Here is a 14,023-nt window from a genome sequence, read left to right as displayed (position 1 = left end):
GGCGATGGATAGAAGCCTCAAAAACTGGCTCCGAACAAAGTTGTTTGGTCTTTGAAAAGACCATCCCTGACTTTAATATACTCTGCTACCCACTTAAACTAACTTCCACTTATTCTTCCAGACTTAGATGCGATGTCATTTCCTCAGCCAGCCAATTTTTGGCTTCCAGTCTGAATAAGAAAGTCCCTGTCAATCTCTTCTTGAACGCCCCTTTTCATCAGAGCGCACTTAGAATAATATATTGTTTCCTCGACCAACTGGGAACCCATTACAGGAACGGTTGTCTTCCATTTCTGTAAACCGAGTGCCTAGCTAGTATAGTGCATAGTGTTGTTTTTTTTTTTAACCAAAGTTCACTAAACCAGATTCGTATAACAAATACTTACAGGCTTGGCATAATATTTTGGTAACAGATTGTCTGAGCAAAGGGACCTAGCTTATCATTTGCTACTTCCTTGTGCTCCTAGCCCTTTTAAGGGGTTCCTAAAGGCTGTTGGGCATAGTGCTTTAGTACTGTGCACCGAGAGAACCCTAGCTTGCTTCCTACAGCATGCATTATCTGTGCTTTGCATTCGGTAGCTACAGAAGCCAGGACACAAAGGTCGTGTAGCTGGATAGAGAAGCCAGCTCCATCACTGACTCCTGTGAGGTTTTGTCTCCCAGGCTTGGCTTCCACTACCACCCCCTCGCAGCGCCCCTCCTCTCGTAAACATCACCTCGGTTCTCACCCAGGGCTCCCTGGCCTGTGTCCTTCCCTCCTCTGCCTGTCTCCCTTTCCCCCCCCAAGCCAGATGGATAATCTCCATCAAAGACTATCTCTGCCTCCCAGGCTCAGAGGATCACAGCGGGGCCTGGAAGAAGCTCCTCTTACACGGAGAGTTTGTTTGAGGATTGATGGGGTTCAGAGCCACCCCTCCCCCAACACATACACTACCGAAAATAGGAATGACCATCTGGATCCATTTATGGGGCTGCCTGGGGGAGGGGCGGATGGGATGGCAGAGTGGAAACTGTCAGGCTGGTAAACCTTAGAGGCTAAGATGCTGCTTGATAGAAGACTAAGCCTAGGGCGCTCCCTCTCCTGGTGCGAGTCTCCTCAGCTGACTCCACGTAGGACTCCCCAGGGCTCACAAGCCTCCTCCCTTGGGACATTTCAGTCACTCTGGCATCCAAAGTTCTCCCTCGGCTGATCCCAGATTTCCTTTCCAGACTCACCTCTGTGTCCTTGTGATTTTATGGCGCTGGCCTCCCCGTACCTTATACCTCCTGTCCTTGCTTATGCCATTTGGTAATCAGGAATGCCCTTTGCCTCCCTGTCCTGCACCGCGTTCAAGGTTTCAGCCTAATGCTTCCCCTGTGCTTCCAGAGCAGGAAGGCTGTTTCCACCTATTGAATATTCATGTGTACTTGCATTAGCATTAGCTGTTTACGGGGCTGTCTCCCCCTGGAGATTGTAAACTCCTTGAGAGAGGGACTGACTGGATCTATTGGTCCCTAAAGTCAGCTGGGAGAGAGGGCTGGTTCAAGGACTGCCCCAGGAGTTATTTGTTGACCATATATGGTCTCCTTTCTGGGGAAGCTGCATCTCAGACAGTAAACCTGCAAAGGTGACATGGGACAGAGCCAGGGACTGCCATGGCTGCTGGTTGGAGGGTCTCCTGGACCACATCCATGGTGTGGTGGTGCACCAGCGAGCAGTGTGTTTGATTTTGTGGATTTTTCAGTCTTTCTGTTCAGCTCCATCATCGCACCTTGCCTCCTAGAGACTGGATGCATTTCTTTCTCCCTCTCACCTCTCCTTCTCCCTGTTTCCCCCTCTCTTCCTCTCCCTCCCCCCTCCTTTTTTCACCTTGCCATCCCCATTCGGGCTGTGAAACTTTCCACAACTGAGAGGGGACTGAAGGGGGCCAGTCATTTAATGACGAAACCATTTGGCAACTAAGTCTCTGACTCTTCAGCTATCATAGCACAACTTCCTATTCTCCCCCCTTGTATAGGCAAATGTACCCCAGAGAGGTTATAGATTGTATAGCTAGGGCCAGAACCTAAGTCTCCTACTTCAGGATGAATAGCAAAGCATAGCATTAAACCTGTGGACCCGGGAGATGGCCAGTGGGGTTAGAGTCTGAGGCCTAGCTGTCAGGAGCTATTGAAAGCAACCGAAAGCAACGGAAATAGAGCATCAGTGTCCTCCTACCTGCAGGAGGGAACAGCTGGAGTATTATAGCTCATTAGGTGTAGTTCCTCTGTAGCATAGACGAAGCCATGGATTCAGCCCCTGTAAAACTGGGTATGGAGCTGGGTGGGGTGGTGCGCACCTTTAATCCCAGCACTCTGGAGGGAGATGCAGAAGGATCTCTGGAGTTTGGGGCCAGCTTGGTCTACATATTGCGTTCTAGATAACCAGGACTGAAAAGAGGAACCTATCTCAAAAAACAAAAAACAAACAACAAAAAATACTGGGCATAGTGACACAAGCCTGCAATCTCAGTACCAGAAGATCTTGACTCTAACAAAAGAAAGAAAGAAAGAAAGAAAGAAAGAAAGAAAGAAAGAAAGAAAGAAAGAAAGGAAGAAAGGAAGGAAAGAAGAAAGAAAGAAAGGAAGGAAGAAAGGAAGAAAGAAAGGAATAAAGAAAGAAAGAAAGAGGTTGTATCTTATGCCATCGTTCTCTGGTTGTCCTGGAACTTGAGGAGACTCCCCTGCACCTCTGGGCCATGAAGGCATTTCTCCTTTCTCTGTGATAACTCCAGCCTGTGTCAAGTTGACACACAAAACCAGCCAGTACAAGGATTCAATGCTAATCAGCAGTGATTAAAACTGTATGCCATTAGTGAAAAACCCTTACCCACCTATTTGCTCACCATCATTTAGGGCCTCCTTACAATGAAGGAAGATAACCAGATAACAGTCTCCATTTTAAACAAAAAAAAAAAAACAAAAAAACAAAAAAACGAGCCGGGCGTGGTGGCGCACGCCTTTAATCCCAGCACTCGGGAGGCAGAGGCAGGCGGATTTCTGAGTTCGAGGCCAGCCTGGTCTACAAAGTGAGCTCCAGGACAGCCAGGACTACACAGAGAAACCCTGTCTCGAAAAAAAACAAAAAAAAACCAAAAAAACAGTCTCCATTTTGCTGCAAGAATACATCCAAAGAGTTTGGCAGGGGTTGGGTGGGAAGTGTACAAGATGGACTTGTCTGAGGTATAAGCACAGATTGGAGTCCAAGCCACATTTGCCTGTCTCTACCAGAAAGGGAGAATGACAAGAACAGAGAGAGTAAACTGAAACGGGAAACTACCGTTTACTAGGACTAGGACTTATTCTCCTTTAAAGAAATGTGGCAGCAGAGGGCAGAGCAGTCCTTAGAGCGGGATGCCTTCTGTAGCATTTGGCCTGAGTCTGGATAGAGGGCACCTAGGCATCTTGAACTCAGAAATCCGCCTGCCTCTGCCTCTGCCTGCTGAGATTAAAGGCGTGCGCCACCACATCCAGCTTGAAGCAGCCTTTTGTCAGGGATTGTTACTAAGACTTTGTGGGCTTGTTCCTTTGAAGGATTCTCAGAGCCTTTCTGTAACTTAGTCTGGAGACCTGTCTGGCAAACCAGAAGTTCTCCCAGGGCTGAGAATTGCTTAGTTGGTGGTTCCTTCTAGACAATCAGATAAGAGGTTTTGGTATGCGGAAGTTGACTTACTAAAAGTGCTTTTTGTGCAACAATAAAAAGCATAAAAAAACACTTCCAGGAAGCTGGGGGTCAGTCTAAGAGGGGCATCCCTGCTGCTTTAGAAGCCTAAGCTCACCCTGCAGTGTCTCTTTCCAATCTTCCTGCCTTAACCCTGAATACCAACAGCCTTCCCTCTGCCCCGTGTCCATGCTGATATCCTGAGGCCTGAGCCTGACACACGGTGGGGGACACCAAATGAACAGTGTCTAAGAGGATCTTGTTTCCCATTGAAGGCCAATGCTCAGGGGCCAAATACAATCCCCTAACTTGCTATTCCACAACTTCCAGATAATCTGGAAGCTCTGAGCTGGCAGGAACAGTCAGGAACCAGGAACGAGGTCTATTGTGTGCATTCTTATTGAGCTAGTGGCCAGCCCAATGCCAGGCATACCGAAAAGCTGAAACACATATCAGGAGTACTAACATAAGAAAATGTTGTAGTGTTTTAGTGAAGATAAAAAACCAGGGCCTTGGGCATGCTAAGGCAATGACTTAACATTTTTGTTATTTTGCCTGTATGTATATCTGTGCACCGTGTGTGTGCTTAGTGTCCTTAGAGGCCAGAAGAGCACATTGGATCCCCTGGAACTGGAGTTACAGATGGTTCTGAGCCACCACATGGGGGCTGGGAGTGAGATCGAGTTCCTGAAAGAGGAATTCACCAACTGCTGAGCCATCTCTCCAGTCCCTAGAAGATGACTCAAGGAACTTAACCAGGAACCAGAGATCAGGGATTTTGCCCCGGCGGCCATTGCTTCATCCGCTATGTGGCCTGGGGCCACTCACTCTTTTCCTCCTCGTTCTCTTTGGAATTCATTGTCTATGCTCATATAGTTTGAATATGGCCAGATTATTGTTCTCACCTCTGGCTTCACCATAGATTGCTGGGCTCCACTTCAGCCAAATCAATACAGAAGCTCTGGGAAATATTTAAAATTTTTAAATATTTAAATATTTAAAAGACCCTAAGCAGTCCTGATTATGGCCAGGCCTGAGACTCACTGAACTAAGAAACTCTTAGGTTCTGCAACCACATTTTGGCATCACCTGTACGGAGACCATGGTAGCTCTCTGGGGCTACACCTGCCCACACATCAGTTTGTGATGTCTGCTTTGCTGTGTCTTTCCACCAAGCGGGCTTATCTGAACCTCCAGGCTGTCTTATCAGCAGGGCCAGTGAGGGCTTTGGAAGAATCACATGTGTGCAGTGCTTTAAAAATGGAACTCCACCGATCTTCCTATCCTGTCTTTATACTTTTGTCCTTTCCAGAACCACACAGCTGGAATTGTAAAACGCGTCACCTTTCCTGATTTAGCTGTGCATTTATTTCATGCACATTAAAATATTTTATACGTATCATGGGTGCTTTGTCTGCACAGGTCTATGCACCACATGTGAGCCTGGAACCCTCTGAGGCCAGAATAGGGCTTGGGATCTCCTGGGTCTGTACAGATGGTGTAGGGCTGGCTTGTGTGTATTAGGTGCTGAACCTGGCCAGTCTTCTGGAAGAGCAGCCAGTGCTCTGAACTGATGTGCCGTGTCTCCAGCCCCTCCCACTTTTATTTATTTTTTTTTCCTGAGATGGGATAGATCCTGTATCTGCTGACCTTGAACACTGAACTCCTGGCACGCTCCGTTTCCTTGCTAGTGGGACCACAGGTGCCAGCCACAGCACATGGCCAGATCTGTTACCTCTCTTGTTTGTTATTTACAGAGATTTGCCTGCCTCTCTGCCTCTGCATCTTGAGTACTGAGGTTAAAGGCTTGCCATGCCTGCCCACACCCACACCCCCGTGGGGGGGGCTTCAGGGAGATTCCATTGAATGGTTGTAGCTGCTTGTAACTAGTTTATCCTCTGACCTTTGGAAGTACTCTCTGGGAGATTGCAGGGTAGACAATCATGAACCAAACACCTATAAACATCCAGGCATGTGGTTTTTGCACAGATGATTTTGCCTCATTTTGGTGAATGCCAAGAAGTTCATCTGGTTTAATCCCAGCACTTGGGAGGCAGAGGCAGGCAGATTTCTGAGGTCGAGGCCAGCCTGGTCTACATCGTGAGTTCCAGGACAGCCAGGGCTACACAGAGAAACCCTGTCTCGAGAAACCCTGTCTCAAAAAACCAAAGCCAAAACCAAACAAAACAAAAAAAGAAGTTCTTCTGGACGGTGTAGTAGACTACGTTTGGCTTTGTAAGAACTGCATTCTCTCCCTAAAAGTGAGTGTATTACTTAAGTGTTGTGGTAGCCATCGCTTATAATCTCAGCATGTGGGAGACTGAAATAGAAGGCTCATAAAGCTGGGCTACATAAAGTTCCAAGCCAGCTTAGGCTGTGTAGAAGGACCCTGCTTCTGATTATAATTTTGCCTTTTTAGGAGCAATGGACCAAGCTACAGATGCCCCACATCCTTGCTAGCCTTTCCTATTGCCGGCTGTTTCAGCCCTCCTGACAGATGTGGAGGGTTTTCTGTTATTTTGCTATTCTGTAGGGACACGTTGACTTTTTAAAGATGTAATGACTGTTGACTGGTTTTTAAGACAGGATCTAAGATGCACTGGCTAGCCTGGAACTCTGTATATGGACCAGGGTAGCCTCAAACTCAGAGATCCTCCTGCCTCTGAGTCTGCCTCCCCCCCCAAGACAGGGTTTTTCTGTATAGCCCTGGCTGTCCTAGAACTCACTCTGTAGACCAGGCTGCCCTTGAACTCAGAAATCCACCTGCCTCTGTCTCCCAAGTGTTAGGATTAAAGGCATGAGCCACCACTGCCTGGCTGCCTCTGCCTTTTTAGTATTGGTATTAAAGGCATGTACCACCACACACATGTCATATTAACTATCATTTAACAATGTTTATCTTTGGTGAGGGTTTTTGTTTGCTTGTTTGTTTGTTTTTAGGGGTGGCATGGGGTTTGAGACAGGCTCTATTATTTGGCTCTGGCTCTCAGGCTAGCTTCGAACTCACAGAGATCTACCTACCTCATCCTTCTAAGTATTAGTCTTAAGGTATGTGCCACCATGCTTGGCCTCCCTCTCTCCCCGCTCTCTCTCTCCTCTCTCTGTGTATAGACAGGGTTTCTCTATGTAGCCCTGGCTGTTCTGGTACTTGCTCTGTAGACCAGGCTGACCTCAAATTTCTCAGAGATCTGCCTGCTACCATGCCTGTCAGATTAGATATATGTATAGAAAAAGGAGTCTGATCCCCAGTATTGTGAGTTGACAGCCACCCTGTAGGTGCTGTGAGCTGAACCCAGGTCTTATGGAAGACAGACAGTACTCTTAAGCACTGAGCCACCACTCCAGCTCCTGTATATATCTTTGAGTTCGCCCCGGGAACACCTTTGAGACAAAGTCTTGTAGCTCAGGCTGGCCTTGAACTCCTGACTCTTGCTATTACCCCCAGCTGCTGAGACTACAGGTATGAATGTCCTACCACGCCCGGCTCAGAACAGATGAGCTCTTTGGAGCGGAGTGTGACGGCTCACGCTTACAATTTCAGTACTTCAACTTGCTGAGAGTACCAGGCTGGCCTGGGCTACAGTGAGACCATCTCAAGAGATAAAACAAAAATAGCAAGTTGGGCTCAGTGGTATATACCTGTAATTCCAGTACTTGGGAGGTCAAGGCCAGCCTAGGCTATAAGAGACCCTGTCTCAAAATGTAGGACCTGCGTGTTTCAGACCCAAATAGTGTTTTGGCACGATTGCCTCATAATCTTTGGTTTGAGTCTGCATTCACTAACAGCGCCCTTTGCTGAGCCCAAGTTTTTAAGTTGGATGAAGTCTTACTACTGACTGTATCCATTGGCCTTACTTTTGATGTTACGTCTAAAACCTCAGAACAGAACTCAAGCTCACATGGCTTTTCTTGTTGTTTTCTACCTGTCTCACTCGGTTGGACAGTTGGGCAGATGTATGTGAAACCCAGAAGATGGCATCAGATTCCCTGGAGCTGGAGTCTGGGCTTCTGAGCTGCCCAAGGAGGACGCAGGGAACCTGCAGGAAGTGCTCCTAACTGATGAGCCACCTCTACCCCAATTGCCAAAGACAAAAAAAAAAGGGTAGCCAAGAGGTGGCAGTGGTGCATTCCTTTAATCCCAGCAGAGGCAGACAGATCTGAGTTTGAGGCCAGCCTGGTCTACAGAGTGAGTTCCAGGACAGCCAGGGCTACACAGAGAAACCTTGTCTTTTTTTAAAAAAAGATTTATTTTAGGTATTGAGTCCACCGTTGCTGTCTTCAGACACACCAGAAGGGGGCATAAGATCCCATTACAGATGGTTGTGAGTCACCATGTGGTTGCTGGGATTTGAACTCAGGACCTCTGGAAGAGTAGTTAGTGCTCTTAACTGCTGAGCCATCTCTCCAGCCCCAAGAACCCCCGTCTTGAAAAACCAAACCAACAACCAATCAAAAAAAGCAAAACATAAAGAAGTGTGCATGCACTTTGGGAAGAGTGAGACTACTCTCTGTGGCGGTGTAAGAAAGGGATGTGTCGGAGGAAGTATTTGTCTGGATCTGTACAGGGCAATAGTAAAAACAGTACTGGCTCATTCACAGTGACACACATGTCACAGTGCTATGGTGGCCCTGTGACATGGGTCTTGACGGTGCTAACTTTATCCACAGCTCATCCATCAACGCTGGGCTATTAAGAAAAGAAGCCTGATTGGAGGAGAGAGCTCACTGGGTTTTTTCCTTTTTGTCTCTGCACTCTGGTTACTGGGAGGTGGGTCACTTCCCTCTGTCCCTTGTCCCACCAGGTGTTTGCCTTGCCACACACACGCTGAAAGGCAATGGGACCAGTTGACCATCACCTATGAAACCATAAACCAAAATAAACCATCCCGGGTTTAAGTTGATTTTTCTCAGGTATTTTTGTCATAGCATTGAAAAAATGACCAATATGTAGGCAAGCACAAGGTACATAGAACAGAGACCTAGCCAGGGAGAGAGGCACACGGAACTCGCTGCGCTTTTGGTTTCTGCGCACAGTACACATGTGCATTGTGTGCACGCACACATACATGTTGTATAGTCAGAGGCTGATGTTGGGTGTCCTCTTCTACTGCCCTTGGGTTTGGTCTTTTTATGGGACCTGGGGCTTATTGGCTCAGCTGGACTTCTGACTAGCAAAGGAACTTCCTGTCTCTGCAACCCCAGCCCTGGAATTACAGTTGCATCTGGGTCCTCATGGATCTTATCAAGTCATCCCATGGCCCCGCAACTTTCCATAACCCTAAAACTATTCTAGGAAAAAAATGGTTAAAGCCATCAACTAAGAGGAGAAAAAAGGAGCACCAATGGTAAAGAAAAGGAGGCTACTGGTAAAACTGAAGACTTTCTTCCTCACTGAGCACGGTGGCGCTTAATCCCAGCACCAGGGAAGCAGAGGCTTGTGGATCTGGGTGTTCGAAGCCAGCCTCTGGTCTATATTATGAATTCCAACATAGCTTCTCATTCACTCACTTTACTTTTTTTTGTTTTTGGTTTTTTGAGACAGGGTTTCTCTGTACAGCTCTGGCTGTCCTGGAACTCACGTTGTAGACCAGGCTGGCCTGGAACTCAGAAATCTGCCTGCCTCTGCCTCCCTAGTGGCATGGGCTACCACTGCCTGGCTTAACTACCAGGGTCTAGGTGTTTGTCTACACATATATGTAGTGCCCACCACGAGGCCAGGAGAGAATGTTGGGTCCCCTGGAACTGGAGTTACAGAGAGTTGATATGTATGCTAGGGACAGAACTTAGGTTCTCTGCAAGAACAAATGCTTATAACTGTTCCTATCCTCTTGGTAAATTCTAATGGCTCCTTGTCATGGGAGCAAGCTCTAGTCTCTCACTGAGGATACAGATCGTCCCCTCCAGCCCACTATCTCTACCCCCTCCCCCCCCCCCCCCCCGCACCCCAATCCATCACTTCAGATCTCCAAACACAACCCTGCATTGCACTTCCTTGCCCTGGGACACTGCACCTCTCTTGCAGTCTGGAAACACCTTGAAGTTTGTGGAGACTTTATTTGGGAACACAGGGTCTTTGTCTAGACCTGATGAGGCACAGTCAGCTATCCCAGCTTGGCTCTTCCCACAGCTACAAAGATTCTTTGTTATTATTGTTTGTTTTTTTGAGACAGGGTTTCTCTGTGTAGCTCTGGCTGTCCTGGAACTCACTCTGTAGACCAGGTTGGCCTCGAACTCAGCCACAAAGATTCTTAAGTTTCACAGTAGAACTGTTCTTGTGGCACTAGCAACCCCTAAACTGTATCAAAGGACCTTACAGTGCCCTGGTAGGGTGCGACAGCAAAGAGGAATGTTTTAAGTCTACTGGCCACTACGAGAACAGCCAGCTTGAGGAAGTCTGCAGTCTAATTATGAGACTACATCACACTGCTTTTGACGATACCCTTTCAAGAAGCTGGGTTTTAGCTGGCTTTAGTAACAATACCTGTAACCCAGCACTGGGGAGGCAGCTGTATCTCTAAGTTCAAGGTTCCTGTTCTACCAGGACAGCCAGAGCTACATAATACAGTGGCCCTGTCTCAAAAACAAATTTGGGGGCTGGAGAGATGGCTCAGTGGTTAAGAGCACTGACTGCTCTTCCAGAGGTCCTGAGTTCAATTCCCAGCAACCACATGGTGGCTCACAACCATCCTTAATGAGATCTAAAGACAGCTACAGTGTACTTACATATAATAAATAAAAAAAAAATCTTTAAAAAAAGAAAAAAAAACCAACAAATTTGGGTTTTTAGCAGTCACTGTAGTAAAAATGAATTGATGTGGAGTTAGAACTGAGAGGTGGTGTCTGCTTTGAATAAAAGTCTGAGAGGCTTCGCAGCACCCAGCAAGTACACAGATGCCAACTGGAACTGGCTATTAAAAGATAGGGCAGGGGTGTGGCTCAGTGGAAAGTGCTCCCCTAACAGGCACCATGCCGTGGGGTCTATCCCTACTGTGCAATAAACGGCATCACATTAACTAGGTGTGGTGGTATATACCCATGATCCCAGCACTCAGGGACAGAGGCAGGAGGATCAGAAGTTAAAGATCATTATTGACTACCTAGTGAATTCAGAGAGCCTGTCTCAAAAGTGTCTTCTAATTTATGTGTACCATTTTTTTAAAATATAACTAATTTGCTAGGCTGCTAGGCCATAAAAACTCCTAAACTTAAATACTTAATAAATTGAGCTCAGCTTTTTTTTTTTTTTTTTTTTTTTGCTTAGGAGGATCTATGAAAAATTACTATGATGATACTGTTATGAGTCAGGAAATTCTGGAATCTTCTGGTTTAAGAAATCACCAGGGGCAGGTGAGATGGCTCAGGGGGTAAGAGCACTGACTGCTCTTCTGAAGGCCCTGAGTTCAAATCCCAGCAACCACATGGTGGCTCACAACCATCTGTGATGGGATCTGACACCCTCTTCTGGAGTGTCTGAAGACAGCTACAGTGTACTTACATATAATAATAAATAAATCTTAAAAAAAGAAATCACCAGGTAATCTAGGACACACAACAAAAACAAAGCCCAAAGCAAAACTAAAACTAAAACTAACCCCCAGGTAGTAGACTACAGACATACTTTTGTCTGTAGTACAGTCGAAAGGTACATGCAGGGAAGGGTGAACACGACTGTGTAAAACATTCGCTCCTTGTAATACACACATAAGAACCATACACATCATGGATCATAGGACGGGATGTGCACCTGCCTTGGGTTCCAGTTTAAAGAATCTGAAAACTACCAAGATTTGAAATCCTTCATTTCCAAGGGGAGAAAGCCCGAGAGTAAAAGCTGATGATGTCCAATCACAGCTATCGGCCGGCCATGGGCTTTGTACCAGGCCTGCTGGGCTGAACGACCCATGCGACCCATGCAAGGCAGGTCTCACTCTGCTCAGCAGAGGTGTGGTTGCTCCATGTCACAGAGCCATGGTGGGGAGGGTCCCAACAAATGCCACCAGTCACAGCTAGAACAAAATGGTTTTAATCAATTGTGTCACCCTCACTCTCCCGGGAGCAGAGCAACAAAAGGCTCGGCTCCTGCCCCAGAGGACAGTAAGGCTTATGTGTCTCTCCACCCTGCAGGGTCCAGGCTAGGCAGGCGGGTGGGAGACAGGAGGATGGACAGGGGGGATGGCAGGTGGCTCGAACACAGGAAAGCAAAGGGACCCTGGCTAGTTCTTGTGCCCCAGGGCCCAGCCCAACACTCTCGCTCCCCCTCCCTGGCTTGAGAAAGGTCATGAGGAAGAGACAGGGGAGCAAGTCCCAGCAGCAGGAGAAGCAGCAGAGCAGCTGTTTCCTTCACCAATAAATACACTTCATTACCAAGCTAGGAGAGAGGGTGGGAAGAGGACCTGGGGTGGGCAGGAAGGGGGAGAAGCTGCCACCTGTGTCGCTGAGATTAAAGCAATGAGATGGTGCCAGACCCCCCACCACTAGCCTCACCCCCCTCGTCTCCTTAAAACTGTGAAAAAGCTTTTAACATGGCCCTCCAGTCTCCAGGGCTGCTCAGAAGCTAGACTGAGAGGAGGCACCTGGCAGAGATAGGGGCGAGGGAGGGAGAGAGGACGGGAGAGAGGGAGGGATGGAGGGATGGAGGGAGGGAAGGGAGGCTGCATCTCCCCAGAGGCTGCAGCTGGAGGGCTGCCGCCCAGAGGAAGCACACAGGGCTGGGGGAGGCTGGCATGAACCAACTCCCGGCTCCAGAGCAGGAACCAAGGGGCCAGAGGGAGAGGGAGGCTTGGTGGTGGAGTGGCCGCTGTGTCCAGTGTAAAGCTCGAGGCTGCTGAGGGGGGGGATGGCTGAGCTAAGGACTTTCCCAACCCCTCCCCCCAGAGCAGCAGGGGACAGAGAAAAGCCATCACTTCTTTGGTCTTTGTGGCGGCTCAGCATGTGGGTGGGAAGGAGGGCAGAGAGGGCGAGAAGGGTCCTTAGGAAGAGCCACCTCAGCAGGGTAGGCCTGGCGGGGAGCTCTGGCAGAAAGGTCACAGTGAGGCCGAGAAGCGCCCCAGGAGAGCGGCCATGGCGCGTTAGGACTCGCATGGGCAGGTGGGTGGGGAGGGAGGGACCCCACCCCGTCACACTGTAGGAAAGGCAAAGCCCTCAGAGACAGCCTAGGACAGGCCAGGAGGGGGTGAGGGAGCTCCACTGCCCCTGGGCAGGTGGCCTGACCTTGCCACTGCGGGCTCCTGTTTCTTTCCTATGCTTCCACCGGAACACTGGTGGCTGTGGAGGGACCTTCCGGAAAGACCACAGGGGAGCTAGCCCCGGAATCAGGAGAGTGGCAACAATAGGCCAGGCAAGCCTCGGCCAGTAGGGAGTTCCATTCCCTTTCTGTTGCCCGCAGAGGGGCAGGGCAGTCCCTGAAGACAGCTTCAGCTCTTTCCTCTCCACTGGAGGCTGAAGGGTTTTGAGAAGGGCCAGAGCCTTCCAGAGACAAGGAAGCAGGAGGTAAGGGCATACGGAGGGGCTTCCCCTCCTACTTTTCTGCTGGGGCTGGGGACAGTCAAGGGACAATCAGCCCGAGAGTCTGAAAGCCAGCAAGTTGCAGTAATCCCCACCCACAAAGTCAAACTAACAAACAAAACGGGGAAATGAAAAATGGGGGTAGGAAAGACAAACCAAAACAGAGCCCAGCCCTCCGATCTCCTGCACAGGGCTGGGTACTGGGGCTAGGAGAGTCTAGCTGGGCCGGCACTGCACCTGGCCCTCTGCGCTGTCCTCGTCATCAGAGGCCCCAGCGCCCCCGCTGCTCAGGCCTGTGATCCGATAGCCCATGTCCAGCAGCATCGCCTCCAGGGGGTTGGCATTCATGCGCCGCTGGTTGGCCTGAGATGCACCCTCCATATCTTCCACAACTCGGCCTGTGAGGTCTTCACTCTGTCAAGAAAAGGCAGGTCTAGTGAGCTCAGGGTGGAGGGACCAGGGTGGAGGGATAGGCATGAGGGAGGCACAAGTGCCACGTAAGAAGAACACACTGGGGTATCTAAGGTTAGACACATGGGGAGAAGTGTGGCTGAAGGAATACAAGTTAGGGGGATGCCTCACCTGGGCTGGGCTGTCCCCCTACCTCTAACAACCCTTTACATTAATAAAAGTTATAAAGGTTACAGCAAACCGGTTCTGGATTTATTCAGATCCACCATATGGACTTCAGTCTGCTAGCTGTCTCTGGAAGGCTTACCTGCCCACTGGCATTGAGAGTAGAGGAGGCCACACTGGCCTAAGTGCTCTGTGCCCAAGATTGCAAAGCAATCAACTCCAAAGTCTGTGCACCGCCCCTCCCCGCCCCGGGACAGTCCTTTA

The 14,023-nt window shown here is 48.9% G+C and overlaps 1 protein-coding gene across 5 annotated transcripts in view; it reads right to left on the bottom strand.

Annotated features, from left to right (window-relative positions):
• Nucleotides 1-11,686: 11,686 nt before the first annotated feature.
• Nucleotides 11,687-14,023, bottom strand: part of Wdtc1 (WD and tetratricopeptide repeats 1) — a 59,347-nt gene continuing 57,010 nt past the window's right edge. For all 5 annotated transcript variants that reach the window (XM_021159606.3, XM_021159605.3, XM_021159604.3 and 2 more), the window contains exon 16: nucleotides 11,687-13,597. In XM_021159606.3, the coding sequence (XP_021015265.1) occupies nucleotides 13,400-13,597 (198 nt within the window). In that variant the 3' untranslated portion in view covers nucleotides 11,687-13,399. The remainder of the gene's footprint in view (nucleotides 13,598-14,023) is intronic.

This window comes from Mus caroli, unplaced genomic scaffold (assembly GCF_978045245.1).
Source record: "Mus caroli unplaced genomic scaffold, Mus_caroli_1 scaffold_6, whole genome shotgun sequence".
NCBI classification, from domain to species: Eukaryota; Metazoa; Chordata; class Mammalia; order Rodentia; family Muridae; genus Mus; species Mus caroli.
The sequence above is the reverse complement of the archived record's forward strand: the minus strand, read 5'-3'. Positions and strand labels throughout refer to the sequence as shown.